Raw genomic sequence first — 20,262 nt, 5'->3', positions numbered from 1 at the left:
GGCTCAGCTCCAGGGTGGCTAGTACCTTGTTGCCTGCCCCCCGCCCCCCAGAATCTGTCCCTATCACCTTAGGCATTTCGCACTCCATAGGGCTCTAATATCCTCCTGGCCCACACCTCCCCCATGTGCCTGGAATCCTATGGTTTGGGGCACAAGCCCCTGGCCTGATCAAATGGTCCTGGAAAAGACGCCTAGGCTCTCAAGGGGAAAAGTGCAAAGACATCGCTTAAAACACCACTGTCACGCAGCATCCTGACATTTTTACAGGTGAGGAAACCAACTTTCTTAGAAAAGAAATGGTTGAGAGTCACAGAATTGATTCTTGGGAACCTCTCACTCAACTGCTTAATTTTACAGACAGCCACTCAGGACTTCTAAGGGACAGAAAATGGGTGCCCCAGCCTTCTTCTAAAGGAAAAGTGTTTAGGCAAGGGGCCTCAGAAGGTGTCCACGATCAATGGCAAAGAAAACACACACTTTCTTTGCCAACACCTGAACTGGCAACTCCGTCCCAAGCACAGATCCTTTCCTTCCTGCGTAAGGTAGGAACGGCCATCCTCACCTGCTCTCCAGGTAGGGAGCCTGAGTTTCAATGGGACCAGTGGCATCCCTAAGCCACACCCATTAGGACTGTGAAGTCCGGGTCTGATTCCCGCCGGTGGTACTGCGAGTCTGGCTCCTCTGATACGGATGAGGAAACTGAGGCCCGCCTAGCGTAAATGGTGATCTGCCGAGAGGCGACGATGACGGCGGTGGTGGTGAGCACCCACCAGCTCACCACCATCAGCTCCATCCTCATGTCACTGTGAAAGGGAGAGTCCTATTACCCATTTTCAGGTGGGAAAACTGAGGCCAAGGGAGACGAAGAAATAATCACCACGGCAGTGGGAGTGCTAGTTAACGAAAGGACACGGGTCAGCCATTAACTTTGTCCGACATGTGGGTTATCACCACGCCGACCCTCGGGGTCAGCACCATCTCCCATCTCCCGGACAGCAGAGCCGGGCCTCGGGCGCGCTCAGCGCCGGAACCCACACACCCGTTTCGAGGAGGTGCTGGGCAGGGGGCTCGGGCTCCTCCAGCTAGTAAATCCTCTAACAAGGGAGAGTGATTAGTGTCGGATGTGGCGGTCGGCTTTTGTGTGGCTGACAACTCATCCCTTTAGAGGCCGGGCTGGGCTCATTTCACGGGGGCCCTCCACAGGCTTGTTCCCGGCTCCGTAATTACGCCATTCACCAGTCACCCAGGCCCGCCTCTGAACTCCTGACCCGGTACTGAAAGACTTGGGATCTCATTACTAATCTCTTAAGCCACCTAGTCCTCCAAAATACATCCATTTAAGTTGGAGGCCAAGGCTTCGGGGGTGGGAGCCAGAGAGAGGGAAAGTCCAGCAGAGGCCCTTCTCATGACATGGCCATGGGCCCGCTCTGGGACCTGGGGCCGGAGCCACAGGGCAGCTGGCCTGGCTGGCTCCGGGCAGGACAGGCCTCCCCGAGGCTCAGGACTCAGCTCAGAGACTAGGCTTTGGGATGGGGAGGGCATCTGGACCCACCTGTTTGTAATTTCAGGGGTGCGGGTAGGGGAATGAGGCCCGTGTTTGTTTTAATTATTATTATTGTTGTTGAAAAGGGAGGGGAAAAAAAAATGAGCAGAAACTGCTAACATCTGGAGGCTGCTGTCCAGTTACGTAATCTCCCGAAGCCGAGGAGGGACACGGGATCCCCAGCCAGATGGTCCGTGGGTGACTTCACGGTACATGTGTCTCCTCCGGCAGTTAAGATGCTGACAGGGTTAGAAGAGTGGGTTGCGGGACCTTCTTAAAATTCTTGAGGGGTGAGGGATGGGGGCTTGGGGGGTTGCTCCCAGAGATCTCAGTTTTCTTTTGGAACACTCAAATTTTGCTCTGGCCAAAGCTCACGTACTTCTTATATTTCTCTCTCATCCATTCATTCATGCACTCATTCAATATACACAGACATGACACCTATTACGAGCTAGGATCTTTATCTCATGGTGTCTAAGGAAAACGGATTGCAGAGAAGGGGAGAAAAGGCCATAAAGATAAAATCTCTTCCCCAAAAGAGCTCCCAGACCCAGGTGGGGGAGAGGGTGGAGGGTAAATGATGATGCCAGCAAGCACCCATCCAAAACGTGGTGGGCTCTTTGCTCAAGGTTTGTGCAGGCTGAGAGGAGCTTGGAAAAAGAAGTTCCCAGACAATCCACGCCCGAGTGCCAGGCCTGAAATGACGAATCTTAATATCAAGAGGCTGGAGAGCAAGGGCTGGAGGAAAAAAAAGGCGAGAGAAGGAGAAAAACTGGGCCACAGCTGAGCCATGACAAACCCAGTTTCCCAGATGATGTCAATAGCAGAAGCATGAAGGATAAAGTTCGAGATGTAGAATTCTGCTGCAAACACAATTCTGAGGACATTAGTATTTTTTTAAAAAATCACATTGCTAACTCTATGTGTTTCCAAATTGTACTGAAAGTAATGAATGACATTTCATGAATTCTAGATCAGAATATAAAAGCAGCCTAGATTCTGGAAGAGACCAAGAGGGTGCTGTTATCTTCAGCTAGAAGGTGCACTCAAATCTGGATCGAGACCCAGAGATACTGGCAGCGTGAGATGAAAATTCGGAGGCATCACCAGCCTCCAATATGAACCTGCAGCAGTACGAATCCAACGTGTATTTCAGAGATTGGCTGCACTGTCAGTTTTAAAACAGGACTTTGAGTGTGGAAACACTTCCAGTTCTAGACCAGAATACCAGGATAGTGTCATTCTAGTAACAGGGCCAAGCAATGCCGTCTGCTCTAAATCCAGAACCCCCAAATGCCTGTGCCAGAAAATCAGACACCAAAGACAGAGAACCCAGATCCAGCGAGCTTTACTCTAAAATGCCCTGTCTACAGGCTCGGGAGTGGAATTGGGAGACACGGCCAACTGAGGAGCAAAGACTGAACGTGGAAATCTCCAACACAGCTCGGAGCTACTCGGACTCACACGGGCCGTCTGCGGAAGCCTCCGGACTGCTCCTGTGTCTACTCTGGGATCCCTGAGATGTGCATGGGTTAATCAGGGAAATGGTGACCGTGTCCAAGCTTGGGGCCCGGTCACTGAAACCCCTGGTTAAGCATAGTTGAGCAGTGGTTAATGGCAGTCTTGACCACACTGGCCTATTCGAGAAAGGTCAAGGGAGTGATTTTTCACTTAAAAACAGCTGTGCATTGAAAGAACAAGACTTTCTCAAGTTCATAAAACTAGGAGTTTCCAGGTTGTTTTTGTGTTGTTTTCTCCCTTCCCCTTCCTCATCATCTCCTACTTTCCTAATAAAGATGTGTGTGTTCCAAGCTGTGACCAGGATGAAGGACGAGTCACACTGCCTGCAGGGAGCCCCACTCAGCGCCCAGGTCACGCAGAGCGCCTTGTCTTGGGGTCTGCCCTTCACCGCAAACCTCAGGGTTTTCTGATCCCCTCCGATCACCCTGGGAGAAAGCGCTGGAAACCCCGAGTGCGTGCCTCTCCTCTTTGCTTTTGAAGAGCAGCAGTCCTCTTGGCAGGTCTGCTCCAGTTTGATTTCTCCAAGGAAGAGGCTCTGAAGGATGCCATGCTCTGATGCACGCAAGGACCCAAGGACAGGGCTGGCATATGCTTTTATCAGCTCAAAGGAGGGCTCACATTGTGAAGGGCGGGCGTGGCATCTCTCTCTGGCCTTCCTCCCCAGACTTCAGCAGGAGGGACAGTGACATGCAAATTGGGAGCTCTGCCCATCAAATGTCTAATGGACACTGCTGACTCCCGTGTCCACCACCCCAGCCGCAGAGCTCTCTGAGGGACAGAGGCCATCTGCAGTGGTGCTCTCCCCCAGGGGACCCTTGGACGAGGCAGCACACATCTGCAAAAGAGCAGGGTGTTGAAGCAGCTGTTCTGAGACACGGTCCATGGGAACCATCCCAGTATGATCTGGGATCCACAATATGACCTTCTTAACAATCCTACACCTGCCGCTTTGTTGAACTTTCCATGAGCAGTGGAAGTCACACATCCGAGAGTGCGGGCCAGAATTCATTGACATCATGACTGAATGCTCTAAGACGCCTCAGTCCCTCCACTGAAAAATCAGATGACGAGAGCTACTTTGGAGGGTTGATCCAGGGTTCAAAGATCCCTTGCACATCCAAGTGCTGACACACAGCCCTGCAAGCCAGAAACACGCTTAACATTCCCCTCCGGTGCCCCTTCTCACTTCTTTCCTCTTGGTTCTAGAAGAAGACAGTCCTGGGCATGAATTCTAGATTTCCCTGCCTCGCCCCTAGCTTGTTGTAGAAACTTGGGTAAGTTATTAATACTTAACCTTTGTGAATCCCAACTTAGCCCTTTGTAAACCAGTGAAAGTGAGTCCCTACTTCCCAGAGGGGCTGGTGGGTATAAACGTGCTAAAAACAGAGTGAAACTCTGGGTAGAGGTCCTGACATGGAGAGCCAGACCATCTACGTCGCTATCATCATCAGCTATTGCTATTACTATTATGTCCCTGGTAGCACTGTCATTTATTATTATTTAGTCATTCCTTTGCATCTGTCACCTCATTATTTTTATTATCAAGTAACCTTTGTCTGTCTCAGCTTAGTGCTCTGCAATCAGTGAAAGTTAGTCATCATCTCTTAGAGGCACTGGCGGGTGTAAATGTGTAATAACACCGTGAAACTCTGCGTGCTTCCCAGGTAGCAGACTCTGTTCTAGACCTGGCATACCTCAGGGTGTAAGATGGAGCCCAGATACTTGGCAGTTCACGGGACCCATGGTATGGGAAATCATAGACACAGGCAGATGCAAAGTACTGATAAAAGGCCGCTTATGCTGGGCCACGGATGATTCCAGAAGCACTATGTGGAATCAGAGAGTGAGGGCTGCACGTGGCCTGGGCTGGTCAAAAGAGGCCACATCAAAGAGGCGCTGGTTGAAGCAGACCTTGAAAGGTAGTTAAGCTTTAAATGAGAGGACTTCCCTGGTGGTCCAGGGGTTAAGAATCTGCCTACCCAGGCAGGAGACCCAGGTTCCATCCCTGGGCCGGGAAGATCCCGCGTGCCGTGGAGCAGCTGTGCCCGTGAGTCATAATTGCCAGCCACCACTACTGAAGCCCATGCTCCAGGGCTGGGGTGCTGCAAGTACTGAAGCCCGCCCACTCTAGAGCCCGTGTTCCATAACAAGAAAAGGGAAGGCACTACAATGAGAGGCCTGGACACCACAGTGAAGAGGAGCCCCTGCTCACCTGGAGAAAGTCCGTGCAGAGCAAGGAAGACCCAGCACAGTCACAAATAAAGAAATTCCTTTTTAAAAGGTGGATGAATGAAGGATGGTGTTTCCATGTAGAAGAAATGGAAACTCCAAGGTCTGTCTGCAGATTGCAGATGGGTCCATTCTGTCTGGCAGGCTCACGTCTAATGAACCTGTTAAGACAACAGGCTGTGAGGAAAAGCTGAGGAGAACAGACCGTGGAAGGCCTTACCTGCTAAGACTCTGGGATTTTATATGCCGTGGGGAACAATATAGATCTTTCACAAGCGAGAGATCCCTGAGACCAATATTTATTGTCAACGATGGAAAAGGTACTACAAAAGGAAAAATCCTCCAATAAAGATACGTGCAGACTTAAATGACTTAAGATGATGTATCACAAAAAGATAAATATGTCATATTTCACTTTGGGAACAAAAGAAGGGTTACTCAAAAAAAAAAAAAAAAAATCTTGGGAGAAGTAGCGTGTCTACTGTAAAGACGTGGGCTGTGGGGCCTGAAACACTGGCTTCACTCCTGTTCCACCACCTGGAGGAAGGGCTCTATCTGGACTTCCGCTTCCCCATCTGTGAAATGGGAACACACTTCTTACTAGATTATAAGGATTTAATGCCATAACCAAAGTGAATCTGTGTAGACAGCAGTTATTACCTGCCAAGCAATGTTCCATATGCTCTTTGTGGGCCGTTTTCTAGAATACTCGCAGCTGCCAGTTCATCTTCCTGTTTTACAGATGAGGAGACGGAGGCAGAGAGAGGCTACAGGCGCCCTGGGTCTCACCATAGGCGGCAGCGCGGGGATGTGATAGACTCGAACGGCTCCAGCGGGGTGGCTCAGAGTCTGCTTGTGGCTACTTCATTTTAAATCCGTTAGAAGTTCAGTTCCTTAGTTCCCTCAGCCACATCTCCAGGGTTCGATACAATAGGTGGCGAGGCGCAGTAGAGCCAGGATAGAACACGTCCACCGTCACCGAAAGTCCTATCGGGGGGCGGATCTGGAGGCTGGCTCTCTACACTGGCCCGGTTCTACCTTCTCTGGCACGTAAACCGACCAGAGCTCCCCCGTGCGTGTCAGTTCATCTCCTTCCCGCATGGCTCTGCATTACTTTGCTCTTCCCAGACCCCTTGCCTCAGGCAGCTGTGTTGCAGACCTCGGCATCACCCTGGCAGCAGCCCCCACTCCTGAGAGCAGCATCCTGCCAGCGGGCCAGATCTCTCCCAAACTCACGTCTCTTTCCCAGGCTGGAGACAAAGGCAGGCTTCAGGCAAGCATCCCCTTCCACCAGCTGGATGTATGGGTCCAGTTTGGGAAAGGTCTCAGGGCGGGCAGGAGCCCCCCGAGGAAGGCTTTGCTGGACCCCCCAGCACAGAAGCTTGCCCCTCACCACGGGTACCTGTCACGTGCCTCTCTGAGTCCACTTCTCCCTGAAAAATGAACACGCTACAAATATATCCTGGCACATGGATCTGGCCAAAGAATTAGGTGAGTTTTAAAAAAATCTGTGTCTGGGGTGGTGAGGAGGGTAGAAAGCTCTTTTTGGTCTGATTCTACAGACAACGGGCTTTCCAGGTGGCACAATGGTAAAGAATCCTCGTATCAATGCAAGAGACGCCAGAGACACACATTTGATCCCTGCTTTGGGAAGATCCCCTGGAGAAGGAAATGGCGACCCAGTAATCCACTCCAGTATTCTTGCCTGGGAAATTCCATGGACAGAGGAGCCTGGCGGGCTCTTATGGTCCATGGGGTTGCAAAGAGTCAGACACAACTGAGGGAGTGAGCGTGCAGCTTCTGTAGATTGTCTAGGTTAATTTTTAAAAGTAAGGATGTTGGGGTGGAGAGTAGGGGGCAGGGGGGTTGCAAAACAAACAAATGAACACACACACACACACACACACACACCCCAGAAGCAAAATGCTGTGTACACCAACATCCAACTCTCCTCAGACCCCCAGCCTTCGGGCCTGGCTTGAGAAAGTTTACTTCCAGACTTGAAGAAACGAGCATGTGGTTTTGGGGACAGAATCCAATACCGCCGAAGCCGCGGGCTCAGCAAGCTCAACCGGCTGCTGCTTCCTAAGCGTATTACGGTCTGAGAGAGCAAACGCTGTTTACATATTTGACATGTTTCTTGGGTACAGGACATGAAACTAAATTATACAGCAAAGACCATGCTGGCTAAACACCGGTGCCCCCACTTAAAAGAACAACAATAATTTAAAAAAACAGAAAGAAGAGAAAATGAAAGACAAGGATGGAGTTGGGTCTTGAGGGAGCCTGAGTGGACAGCAAGGAAGGAGGGAAGGGATCTGGTCCTGAAGGGATGAGGGAGGGAAGGATGATGTGGAGAATACAGACAGCAAGATGGGAGAGGGGTGGGCTGAGAGATGTAAGAAAGACGAAGGCCTAGGGATCTTGCAGGAGGGGCTGTGGTGTGAACTGGCCCGGCCGTGTCTGCTCTCCGCAGAGAGCCAGTGGAAGCCGCCCCAAACCACAAAGCCTGGCTTGTTCTTGGGCTGCAAGACAGGAGTCGACTGGCAAGCGAGAGCCTTCTCTGCTCCACGAAGCACCTTCCTGGTAACCCGTGCGTGTCTGCTGCCCCGGCCAGCGCGCCCTTCCCCGTCAATGCGCATGTCTCCAAGAGTCACTCCACGTGCCTGCATGCCACAGTGGTTTGCCCAGGTTTTTCTTTCCTTCTTAGAAGTACCTGTGTCAGTGTTCCCTGTCCTCCCAGGACGCTACAGATGACTTGAGGGTAGGGGTTGAACTCTTCATCTCAGTCTCGACTCCCTGCTGAAAAGGATGCTCTAGACATAGTGAAAGGTTGAAGGCCAGAGGAGAAGGGGACGGCAGAGGATGAGATGGTTGGATGGCATCACCGACTCCATGGACTTGAGTTTGAGCAAGCTCCGGGGGTTGGTGATGGACAGGGAGGCCTGGCGTGCTGCAGTCCGTGGGGTCACAAAGAGTCGGACACGACTGAGCGGCTGAACTGAACGGCAACATAGTAGGTTCACAATAAGACTCCAGTGGGTTTTGAATCCAAATATCACAATTGCTTTCTAACAGATAGGGATTGAGGGGTTTAGGGAAGTTATTTCATCACAGCTGACTCTTAAGTGAAATAAGACCAAGAGACTCTCAAAAGTCTCTCTCTGCTTAGATTTCTGTAGTCCTAAAGAGTGTTCCTTTAAAAATAACAACACAGAACTCAATATTTCCTCATTGGATCCCTCAGTTGCTAAAACTCCATGGACAGAAAGAAACACTTCTTTAAAAAGTTTTTAGTTGCTATCAGAAGGAAAACTACATCTGTGGATCAACCGTCTCATCCTTGACAAGCACCTGCCATAGGAATGCTGTCACTCCTGTTTTATAGATTGGGTAGAGGCAAGGAGAACCAGCTTGCTTGGAGGGACAGAGTTGGTAAATTGGTGACCCTAGAATCAGAAGCCAGGTTGAGTTGATCCTAAATCTCATTTTTTTTTCTATAAAACTCTCATCACTCCAAGTTGGGGAGGCACAATCATAGTGTCTAGCATTTCACAGCTTTGAATAAAGCTTGAAACAGTGAAGGACTTAAGAAGGGAGCAAAGAAGAGGGGTGGAGGAGAGTCTGGTGGAGACCTTTGCTGGGGTCATGAAAAATTTGATAGATTTAAAGTCCCCCCCAACCCCCAACCCACGTTTCCATGTCAAGTCCAGGATGTTATAACCACCAGGGCAAGGGGGTCCATTCTGATGCAGGAACTGACTTTCAGTCTTCTGGAGGGGTTTTTGGGCGTCCCACACCAGTGGGACAGACTGTGACAGGCCACGGGACTAGCTGTTCTGTCTCCTTAGATGACTCACACATGTGCTCTTGAAAAATTATTCAGAAACCACCAGAAGAAAGCAGATCCCTTGGGTACTTGGGAAAACTGCTTGGAATCTTCTCTGACATTTTGGCGCATCCCCTTGGCCTCCCACTTCCCCCACCACCAGCAGATGCTGTCCCATTTCACCAGCGAGAAGACCTGAACACTCCGGTGAAGGGACCTCAGCACTGAGAACTGAGCCCACAATTGCCCCCCAACCCCAGCCCTTTGCCAATACGAGCATCAGCAGAGAGCGGCTCATCCATGCAAAATGTCCACATGGGGCTGTTTCAATGCAATACCAGTAGCTGGTGCAAGAGAAGAAAGAAGTAGAAGAAAGTGTGGCACAGGCAAGACCGTCCACCCCCCGCACGCACGGAAGGCAGCTCTTCACTCTGAGATGAGAAGTGAAACTTCACAAACCCCTCTTTCAGGAGGTGCTCCTAGAGGTCAATCCTCACCCTCAAATAAGCATCTGACCTGTTGGCCCCCAGCTCAGAACCTCAGAGAAGCTCCTCATCACACTTGGGATAAAGTGTAGGGACTTCCCTTGTCCAGTGGTTAAGACTCTATGCGCCCAGTGCAGGGGGCCTGAGTTCAAACCCTGATCAGGGAGCTAGCTCCTCCATGCCACTAAGAGCTTATGTGCCACAACTAAAGATCACACATGTCCCAAAAGCGACCCAAGATCCTGGGTGCCACAACTGAGGTGTCGTGCAGCCCATAAATAAATAGTGAAGTCTAAATTTCAAGCATCTGAAGGCGGCTCCCACATCATTTTCATAGCCCATCTCTTCTGACATCCCCTGGATCTCATTCTTTATTTCCCCCTGAATTTCTTATGGACCTTTCGATGGATGCCTGTCTCCCTGTCTCTCTGTCTCTCTGACATGATCGTCCTTCCAACACCCCTCTACACCCCAGATTATCCTTCCAGTCACAGCTCAGCAATCACACCCAGAGGAAATATTCACCCACCTTCCCCTTGGCTCCCCGGTTCCAGCACGTCCTAGCCTGCACTGTGGAAGCCTGTGGAAAGATCTCTTGCCCTTACGTCCAGAGGACCCAGTGGATTTCCACTCCCTCCCCCTGGACACAAGGATGCAGGAGACATAGATACACGGTCCCTGCATTCTGGGCCTAAGACTTGGGGGCATCAAGGAACGCGCACCTCTTGCGATTCCCTTACAAACATCTCAAGGTTTCCTGGGTAGAGCACATGGTTTTGTGACAAACCTGGCAAATGGAACAAAGGTTCTCCTTCCACCTGCAATTGTCCTATTGGTGTTTTCCTTCATGTTCTCTCCCATAACCCATAAATAATTAGCCATGGAGCCAAAAATCTAAAAAAAAAAAAAAAATCTTTTTTTTTTTCCACATTCAGTGTTCAGCAACTGGAAACATTTCCTGAGCTTCTCCCATATTTTCATGAACGTGTTGCAAGTGACTTTCTGGAAAGGGTAACACTTAAGCGGAAAGAACGCCTGCCCGCAGGTAGAGATGTTGGTGGCAATGCAGAAACAGTGCGGCCATACTGGGGGTCCTGGAGAGGGGGCTTCCCACTATCCTCGAGGTCCCTGAATGCACACGAGGCAAGAAAACACGCAAATGGCAGGCTTCCGCTCCTGTTCTCCTGCGTCAGTCACGGAAGCGGGCATGAGCTGACTTGCCCTGCACCCAGGCTCCTGTGACGAACCCCGCCACCTGAATCCTGGTTGTTCCACTGTCTCTTAGAAGGGCGTGCCCCCCCAACTGAGTCAGTCCCTCACTCCCAGAGCCTTGCTGTCCCCATCTGTCAGAGGAGAGCAGCAATTCCTACTTTTGCAGTGGCTTAAGTCAGATTAAGGAATTTGATGCGGAGCCTAGCTGAACTTGGAAAATATTATTTTTATAATTTGTCCAGGACCTTCTGAAAGTGGGCAAAGGACTTTTCCATCCCTACATGCTGGCTTTCATCCCTGCTGGCTGAGTAAGCTGATAGCAGTGTGGTTTCTTCCTCGGGGAAACTCCCTCTGAATCTCAGACTCTTGGGCCTTGGCTGCTATTTCCAGCTGGACACACCCCTCCCATGGACTAGTGAGCACTGAGGGCTACGCAAGGACCAGCGCTCCTCTGGAGTTTCGCAAAGTGCCTGCTCCAGTCCTGAGGGTGCAGGAAACTTTTGTTAGCGCGACTGCGCTTATTCACCCAACCAAACGCAGACTGTGCTTCTGTGCTGAGTGGCTCATTGGAACGAAGGTGCAGAGAGGAGGCCTGACACCAACCGAAGAGGGAATTAACACATGCACTACCCGATACATGGGAAACTAACAAAAAACAACCACCAGGACAAACAGCGCTAAACTTTTTCTCTGCATTCATTTCCTTAATCCCCACCAAACAGACGCCACCATTCTCTCTTTCCAGAGGAGAACACTGAGGTTCCCGGAGGAATAACTGGCTCAAAATTCCCAAATAAAAAGAAAAGCTATGAGGGCAGAGCCACCTCTGCACGATTTCCACTCGACCCCACGGATGTCTATGTTTTCTATCTGCTTACACTCCTCAGGGTAGGATTCCTTCATATGTCCACTTAGTCAAATGCATAAGTCAACAAATCCATCAGGGCAAATAATGATTTGTATTTTAATAGAGGCACACCATGTTCTGGATATGCTAAGGAACAGGTAATAGCGATTCTCAGTGAGGTGGCAAAGGATTGATAGGTCTAATCATGGGTCAGTGGATGCAAAGTCAGAATCAGTCACAAAGGAAGGCGAGATGCAAGATCTTCCCGTGTGACCACCAGCTCAGCCTGAGTGCCTTATGATGGCAGCTTACTGCATCTCATTGAGGATAGCGCTCGTTCTAAGCAAGGCTGTCTTTACTTTGGCTCTGAAACTACAGCCCTGGAAATGCTTAGTTTAAATGTTACCCTCAAAGGATCAACCAAATAAATCGGTTGGTTGACTGCAGGTCCATAATCCCTGGGAGAGCACTGTGCATTCCGATAGCCTCGCATCTCCACCACCTCCTGTGTGGGAGGAGGGAGGGGACTGCTTGGACAGGAGGGACCTGGCTTGGGTAGAAATGCAGTGGGGAGCAGGGGGGCGGGGGGGAGCGGCGGGGGGGCAGAATGAAGGAATCTCTGCATCTCACTTTGGCAGCCTGTGGTGTAAAGCACCGGAGAAGTGTGAGACCTGGAGACCAAATGAGAACAAGACGGGATCTTTGCAAACACTTAAACCAAACTGTGCAGGGCTTCCCAGAAGAGAGATAACTCTATACTTTCAATTTGTTCCATTTTTGTTCTGTCTCAGGGACCTCTTGAATTCCAGCAGGGCTGGGAAGGTGCACGGCCAAAACATCCCAAGAATGTCTCATTATAGGATGTTCAGCCTGATGTGCACAGCCAGGGAGGTGTGATGCTTCTGATAACATTTGGATATAAGACTCGATGTTCTCTCTTACCAAATTTGGGCATCTTGTTTGAGGGGGATGGACAAGCAAGACCGGGGACTTTGAGAAGTGGAGGGTTCACACAAAAGTGGAAATGAAAATTTTAATCATTTTCTAGACTCATCTAGCACAGAGAGGTAGAACAGCCTGCCTGCTGACTCTGACAGGGCTGCTCCTCTCGAGAGCATCCTCACATTATGGTCTTGCACACTCACAAGGTCAAGGTTGGGTCTCCTTCTTCTTTGGTTTCTTCCATGGGCCCTAGCACAGAGCCAGGAACATAACTCCAATAAACACCTGCATTTATCACTTTTGCAGCATCAGGGGAAATACAGAGACTAGGACAAAACTGGCTTATAAAGAGGAAATGGACATGGCTGTGGTCACTTCATCACCAGGGAACACCAGGGTACCAGCAACGGGGACGCCTAGACAGAGTGGAATCAGCCTGAATTCAAGCTATGGGCAGTGCCTGGGAGATTTTTGCTGTTGTTGTTCAGCAGCTAAGTTGTATCTGACTCTGTGACCCATGGACTGCAGCACACCAGGCTTCCCTGTCCTTCACAAACTCCTGGAATTTGCTGAAACTCATGTCCGTTGAGTCAGTGATGCCATCCAACCATCTCATCCTCCATCATTCACTTCTCCTCCTGCCCTCAATCGTTCCCAGTATCAGGGTCTTTTCAAATGAGTCGGCTCTTCGCATCAGGTGACCAAAGTATTGGAGCTTCAGCTTCAGCCTCAATCCTTCCAATGAATATTCAGGGTTGATTTCCTTCAGGATTGACTGGTTGGATCCCCTTGCTGTCCAAGGGACTCTCAAGAGTCTTCTCCAGCACCACAGTTTGAAAGCATCAGTTCTTCAGTGCTCAGCCTTCTTGGTGGTCCAACTCTCAACATACATACAAAATTACTGGAAAAACCATAGCTTTGACTAGACGGACCTTTGTCAACAAAGTGATTTCTCTGCTTTTTAATATTCTATCTAGGTTTGTCATAGCTTTCCTTCCAAGGAGCATGCATCTTTTATTTCATGGCTGAAGTCATTGTCTGCAGTGATTTTGGAGCCCAGGAAAATAAAATCGGTCACTGCTTCCCCTTTACCCCTTCCATTTGCTATGAATTAATGAGATCGGATGCTATGATCTTGGTTTTTGAATGCTGAGTTCTCAGCCAGCTTTTTCACTCTCCTCTTTCACCCTCATCAAGGGGCTCTTTAGTTCCTCCTCAAGAACCTCACGGAGCATGCACGGTACAACCAACGCAAAGAGCTATCCATCCATGGCTCTTTCCACCTGATTCACAGTGACATTTTTCAGGAACCTGGCTACTCCCAGCTCCTGAACAGGACCACACATTCCCACACTCCCAGGGTTGCCTTCCAGGAGAACCTTTCCATCCTCAATTCCCCACTATGGGCTGTGTGACCTTGGGGAAACCACTACATGTCTCGGTTTCTCCAAGGTGAGTAGTAATTCTTCCCTTGAAGAATGGCGAGGGGGTTGGTTAGGAAGCACGTACGAGGGCCCAGCTCCATGGCTGGGGGACCTCGACAACCGCTGGTCCCCTCCCCACTCTCTCCCCTGTGCTTCGGGATCGCTGCATGGACCTGGGCTCTTGCATCTGCAAGGCCTGCTCCTGGAGGATGCTCGCGTGTGTGTGCCTGCCTGTGTGTGTATAAAAGAGACAGAGAGAGAGGAGGAGGAAGGAGGAGGAGGAATGTGTAATTGGGTTAAGGGAAGGGAAGGTGCTCACGGGGCATCTAAGAAGCCCACAACTCCCTCTCTCAGGCCATCAACCTCTTCTTCCCTGGAGGCCCTGACAGGGTGAAAATTAACCACCAGCCTGCTCTAGTCACCACGCAGGGTGATGAAGGCCACGGTCACACTTCCTCCTCTTCTCTGCTGTCAGAAGGGAGCTACGTCTACCCTCCAAGAAGGGGCTTGACTCAGTCGTGCAGGCTGTACGTGTGCTGTGTGTGTGTGTGCACATGTTGGCCTGTGCACGACGGGGCTGGTGTGGGAATGGCTTCCAGGCACTCACTTTGAGACAGGGAACTGGGGGGACTTTTGTTCTGCCAGCCCCCAGAACCCCCGTCCGGCCCTGCACCCAGGCGGCACACACCTCCCCACCCCTGACCCTGTATTCTCCAGTGAGCTGATCTCATTATGGCAAATTTAGTTACAGCTGAAGTCTCCCTGTAACAAAGATTATGTCCAAGCCCAGGGTAATGGAACCTCGTCGATTTCATTAAAATAAAATTGGCTACAATGAATAATTCAATAGGATGATTTTGTTTCCTCAGCCCCTCTTTGTAGATCGAAGAGCGAGTATTTATAATGATTTTTTTTAAATTGGATTGTTGTTTAGGAAGAGATAATCACCCATGATTCCTGACAGCCCCCTCCTTCCCAGACTGGAATAATTGCCCAGGCGAAGTCTCTTTTCAAATGCTAAGACTGGAAAATTCTTTCTCTCCTTTTCTCACATTAGTAGCAATAACCTTTGGTGGTTTATAAGCACAGCTGTTACCTCAACACGTGGTCATGTGAGATTCTGAGTGCGTTAATAATACCCTTGTTTGAATGATGTTTTTAAAACATTTCTAGAAACTGGATGGCAGGGTTGAATCTGGAATGCCTGGCTCTATCACTGGCCAGCCCTGTTGTGCCTAAAGCAGGACACTCCTTATGAGAAGGGTAGCAACGTGTGTGTTTATCTACAATTAATTAAACACACATCGCTTGAGCTCCTGGTCTTACCTAAAACCTGTGCTTGAAGATGGGGAACAAAGTAAATAAAACCTTAAAACTCTTTTCACAAAACTAGCAGCCTGAGGGGGAAGCCGATACGGAAATGGGTAATTAGAGTTCAGAGCACGGGTTTCACCCAAAATGATCTCAGCAAGTACAGAGGTGGCATGGGGCAGAATGAGCGTAGGCAAGCATTCATTCATTCATTCATTCATTCGGTCATTCATGCACCCAGCTAGCAACTACACACGACAAACATTCGGGAATACCTTGCTTACATTTCTTTCCACCCTCCTCAGGAACAGTCCGAAACAAACGAATACATAATCTGATGCAGGTAAATGCAATCAGATAAAAGAACAAATGATCAAATAAACACTATAAGTGAGGTTAGATTCCTTTGTACCTCTTCCAGTGATGTTCCCTGGGCCCCAGGAGGCGGTCCCATGTCTCTTTCATTTAGAAACCAGCCCCCTCCACCCTCCCCTCACCCCTCCGCTGACCATGAGTCAGGCTAGCAGTGTTAGAGAAGAATGGGGAGACAGAACGGCTCTCCTGCAAGGCCAGGTGGGAGGCCGGCCTCTGAGACGGCCGTGGGGTGGGGTGGGAGGAAGCGCTGGTGTGTCTCTGGGAAACGAGAGTCTCGGAAGAAGGCAGGTGGTCACTGAGCAGGATAATTGGAGAGGGGACTCTGGGGACAGCAGGGCCATCCCTAGAATCACACAAGCTCCAGTGGCCCCAGTGCTCTCGCTCCCTTGACTAAGCTGATGGTCCCTTGGGGAAGAACCCTGGGACATAAATAGTGCATTCGAGAATGAGGAATGAGTCACAGCTTTTGAGTGTTGGGAAGGTCCTTGGAGAGCATCCAGCTCAACTACTCTCTAATTTAAAGATGGGGAAAATGGGGCCCGGAGAAATGGGAAGACTAGTCCAAAGCCGCACGGCGCATCCATGATGGAGATACCATATTCACGAGAGCGTGCTAGAGGAGTACGTGACTAGACACCCTCCCCTGTCAAAAGTGAGACTCTCCCTGAGAATCTGTTCTCATACCATTGAATGCCAGTGGTATATCCAAAATGGAGTGCTTTCCCCAAATATGACCTCTAGCAGAGACACAGGAGAGTCATTACCCCTACTGTGCTAATGCTTCTTGCCCTTAAAAACTCCAAATCCAATTTCTGACCAACACATCTCATGAGATCTCAGAATTACATTTGTCTATTGGCCGCAACATGGATGGACCGAGAGATTATCGTACGCCGTCAAGGTTTGTCACAGCTTTCCAGGACACCAAATCGGTCACTCCTAAAGGAAATCAACCCTGAATATTCACTGGAAATAAACTGATGCTGAAGCTCCAATACTCTGGCCACCTGATGCAATGAGCAGACTCATTGGAAAAGACCCTAATGCTGGGAAAGATTGAAGGCAAAAGGAGAAGAGGGCAACAGAGGACGAGATGGTTGGATGGTATCACCGACCCAGTGGATATGAATTCGAACAAACTGTGGGAGATAGTGAAAGTCAGGGGAGCCTGGAGTGTTGTAGTCCGTGGGGTTGCAAAGAGTCAGACACAACTTAGCAAGTGAACAACAACAGAGGTATAGTCAAGTGGCCATGTCCAGCGACACTGCCTTTGTGATGGGCAACCTTGAGGGGCAGAGCAGCGATCTAGAATGTCTGCAGGAAACGTCAGGCATGGTTGGGTGCTTACCTGGGACGCTGCTGGCTGGCCAATGATGACCCAGCCTGGGCACTGCTGGTCTTGGTGGGACACTGTGGCATTGGACGCCCACTGGTCCAGGAACCCCTGGGGCGTGTAGACACCACAGTCCTTGATGCTGGTTTTCTGTTCAAACTCCTCACATACTCCGTCACCGTCATGGAAATAGCACCGGCTGGGTTCATCTGCGGGAGACAGACATCGAAGGGAGAGAACAGATCAGTGTCTGTTCTTTGGCCCTGGCTGCCACCAGCAGTTACGGAATCAGATACACAGAATCATCAGCATAGTCAAGCCCACCACTGATGGTCACCACTGACTGTTATTCAGGCTTTACAATGGAGATCTTGCCATATGAGGCAACACTGATGAACCTGGAGGACATTACATGAAGGAAAAACACCATATGATTCCACTTATATGATGCATATAAAACAAACTCATAGAAGGAGAGAGTAGAATGGTGACCGCCAGGGGCTGGAAGGAGGGGGGTTGAGATTTCAAATCCACTATTCAAACGGTATAAAGCTTTGTTACGCAGGATGAATAAGTTCTAGCAATCTGACGTGCAACATTGTGACTATAGATAAAAAAAAAACTGTATGTACACTTAAACATTTAAGAGGGTAGATCTTGTATTATGTGATTTTTACTATATAACATACACACACATTAACAAACACTTCCACCTTCATACCCCTTGTGAGCCCCACAGTTACCTTGTAAGAAAGATATTATTTAAATTATGATTTTAGTCTTCTCAATTAGCAAACTGAAATCCTGCATGTCTTAAATAACTTTCCCAAGGTCATGAAAAGTGTTCATGCCTGATCCTGATTTTAAACTCGGGCTTTCACTGTCCAAGTTCTAGGTATATTATCTGCCACCGCAGCACTTCATAGTCTTAAACTGACTATTTTGACTAATTAACTGTAAATAGGATTACAGTCTGACATAGAGTGAACTGTTATATGAGAGCCTCTGGCTTCAGTCCCGAGTCTGTAACAAAATCATTCTGTTCCTTCAGACAAACCTCTTTCCCTCTTCTGGGCTCAGTCATCATTGAAGGGGGAGAAACTGCTAAAACTCCAGGAGCCCTTCCTGTCTAAGGTGCTATCTTCTAGATACTTGCTGGATATCTTAGGTATTTCAGTTAAAGGCCAAGTGAGTTCTCAAGCTCCTGTGTAACTCAAATCATAGCCAGGAGTTCTGCTTGGGACAGTTTAAAGCTGCAGCTGGCTGCCATGACTCTCACTGAGCTGCAAGAACAAAACTCAAGAGAAGCAGAGTTAGCCGGATGCCTTCTTTTTTTATTTTTTTAACTTTTAATTTTGTACTGGGCTATAGTCAATCCAGTGGAAAAGACCCCGATGCTGGGAAAGATTGAGGGCAGGAGGAGAAAGGGGAGGCAGAGGATGAGATGGTTGGATGACATCACCGACTCAATGGACGTGAGTTTGAGCAAACTCTGGGAGATGGTGAAGGACAGGGAAGCCTGGCGTGCTGCAGTCCATAGGATCACAGAGTCAGAGATGACCTAACGACTGAACAACAACATAGTCGATTAGCAATGTTGTGGTAGTTTTAGGTGAACAGTGAGGGGACTCAGTCATACATATACACGGATAGCTGGATGCCTTCTAAGCAGGTAGGACCTACACAGTACATGCTTCGTGGTGTTTCAGAATAGAATAACACAAGCAGAAATCTGGAGGTAGCTGTCCAAAAGCGACCATCATGCCAGGTACACTTTCCCAATTCCTCTGGGAAAGCTAAGTACGCCCTCCTGTGTGGGTTCCTATTTTACAAAGATCCCCATCATAATCTGCCTGCAATTCGCCTGAATCCATCTGCAACACGGGACACCCAGGTTCGATCCCTAGGCTGGGAAGATCCCCTGGAGAAGGGAAAGGCTACCCACTCCAGTATTCTGGCCTGGAGAATTCCATGGACTGTATAGTCCATGGGGCCGCAAAGAGTTGGACACGACTGAGCGACTTTCACTTCACCTCACCGTCTTAATACTCATCCCCCTGTGTTGCCATCACATTTACATGCAGCAGCTCCTTCAAACAGTACACTTGGGGAGTGAGAGAGAATGCTAGTAAAAATTCTGCCCAGGCAAGAGGCACCTATCCTGAGAAAATCTAAACATCGCAGAACGTATGGTCACCCTGAGAATGCTGCTTGATCTAGGACATTCTTGCCTGATTCACTCTGAAAGAATAGAGAGCGAAGCCTCATTGAAAACCAGGGTTTGGTTTCTGCCCCGCGTATTAGGGAGGGGTGTGCGCGTGCTCATTTCTCAGTCGCGTCTGACTCTTCGCTACTCCATGGACTGTGGCCTGCCAGTTTCCTCTGTCCACGGGATTTCTCAGGCAAGAATACTGGATGCGGAGCCTTTCCCTTCTCCAGGGGATCTTCCCAACCCAGGGATCGAACCCGGGTCTCCTGCACTGCAAGCAGATTCTTTACTGTCTGGGCCACCAAGGAAGCTCATATTAGGTGTGTAACTGCATGATCAGCTTTACTTCTCACCCTCTGGCTTCCCATCTGTAGTACAGAAACCAGCAAGGACAACCTCTCAAGACAGCCATACAACTTTCATAAGAAATGGACATAAACACACAGTGTGTATCTTAAAATAATGGTCAAGAGAAAAAATACTCTTCTCGTTAAGGGTTTAATTTATTCCTAAGTGGCTGAATTGAATCAGCTTGTAAAATCAGTACTCACTTGAAACACTTTCAAGCGGCATTCCCCCAAATGGAAAGAGCCTGGGTCAAGTAGAAATAAGACTTGAATTTCTGTGATGCTGACTATCTGAAAAAAGGAATCATTGAATTCAGGGGCAGCAGAATTTTGAGCCCCTTCCAAGCTCCAAAATCCCTTGTTTGTTTCTGCAAACAGTTTACATAGTGAAATACTATCAAAAGAGCCAGAATAAATCAATCCATTATAATTCAATTATTTAAGGATGAGTTTGAGCCAGCTGAGGACTCCAGTGACCAGTAGCATGCCTGGCAGTTCAAATACAGAAGGAATACAGGCTCAGCACTTCTCAGTAGCTCCAAACAACCTCTTGGTGAATGTGGCCAACTCACATATAATAAAACTCACCCTGATCTGAGAGCGGCAAGTCATCCATCCAGACTTTACTCTTTAGAAACCCAATAAAGGGAACTGC

At 49.2% G+C, this 20,262-nt stretch overlaps 1 protein-coding gene across 1 annotated transcript in view; it reads right to left on the bottom strand.

The window, feature by feature from the left end:
* PAPPA (pappalysin 1) overlaps positions 1-20,262 on the bottom strand; it is a 253,157-nt gene that overhangs the window by 85,041 nt on the left and 147,854 nt on the right. The window contains exon 10 of the mRNA XM_043453579.1: positions 17,067-17,260. Within this exon, the coding sequence (XP_043309514.1) occupies positions 17,067-17,260 (194 nt within the window). The remainder of the gene's footprint in view (positions 1-17,066; positions 17,261-20,262) is intronic.

Source organism: Cervus canadensis, chromosome 30 (assembly GCF_019320065.1).
Source record: "Cervus canadensis isolate Bull #8, Minnesota chromosome 30, ASM1932006v1, whole genome shotgun sequence".
In the NCBI taxonomy this organism is placed as follows: Eukaryota; Metazoa; Chordata; class Mammalia; order Artiodactyla; family Cervidae; genus Cervus; species Cervus canadensis.
Note: the sequence above shows the minus strand (reverse complement) of the source record. Positions and strands in the feature narration are given on the sequence as shown.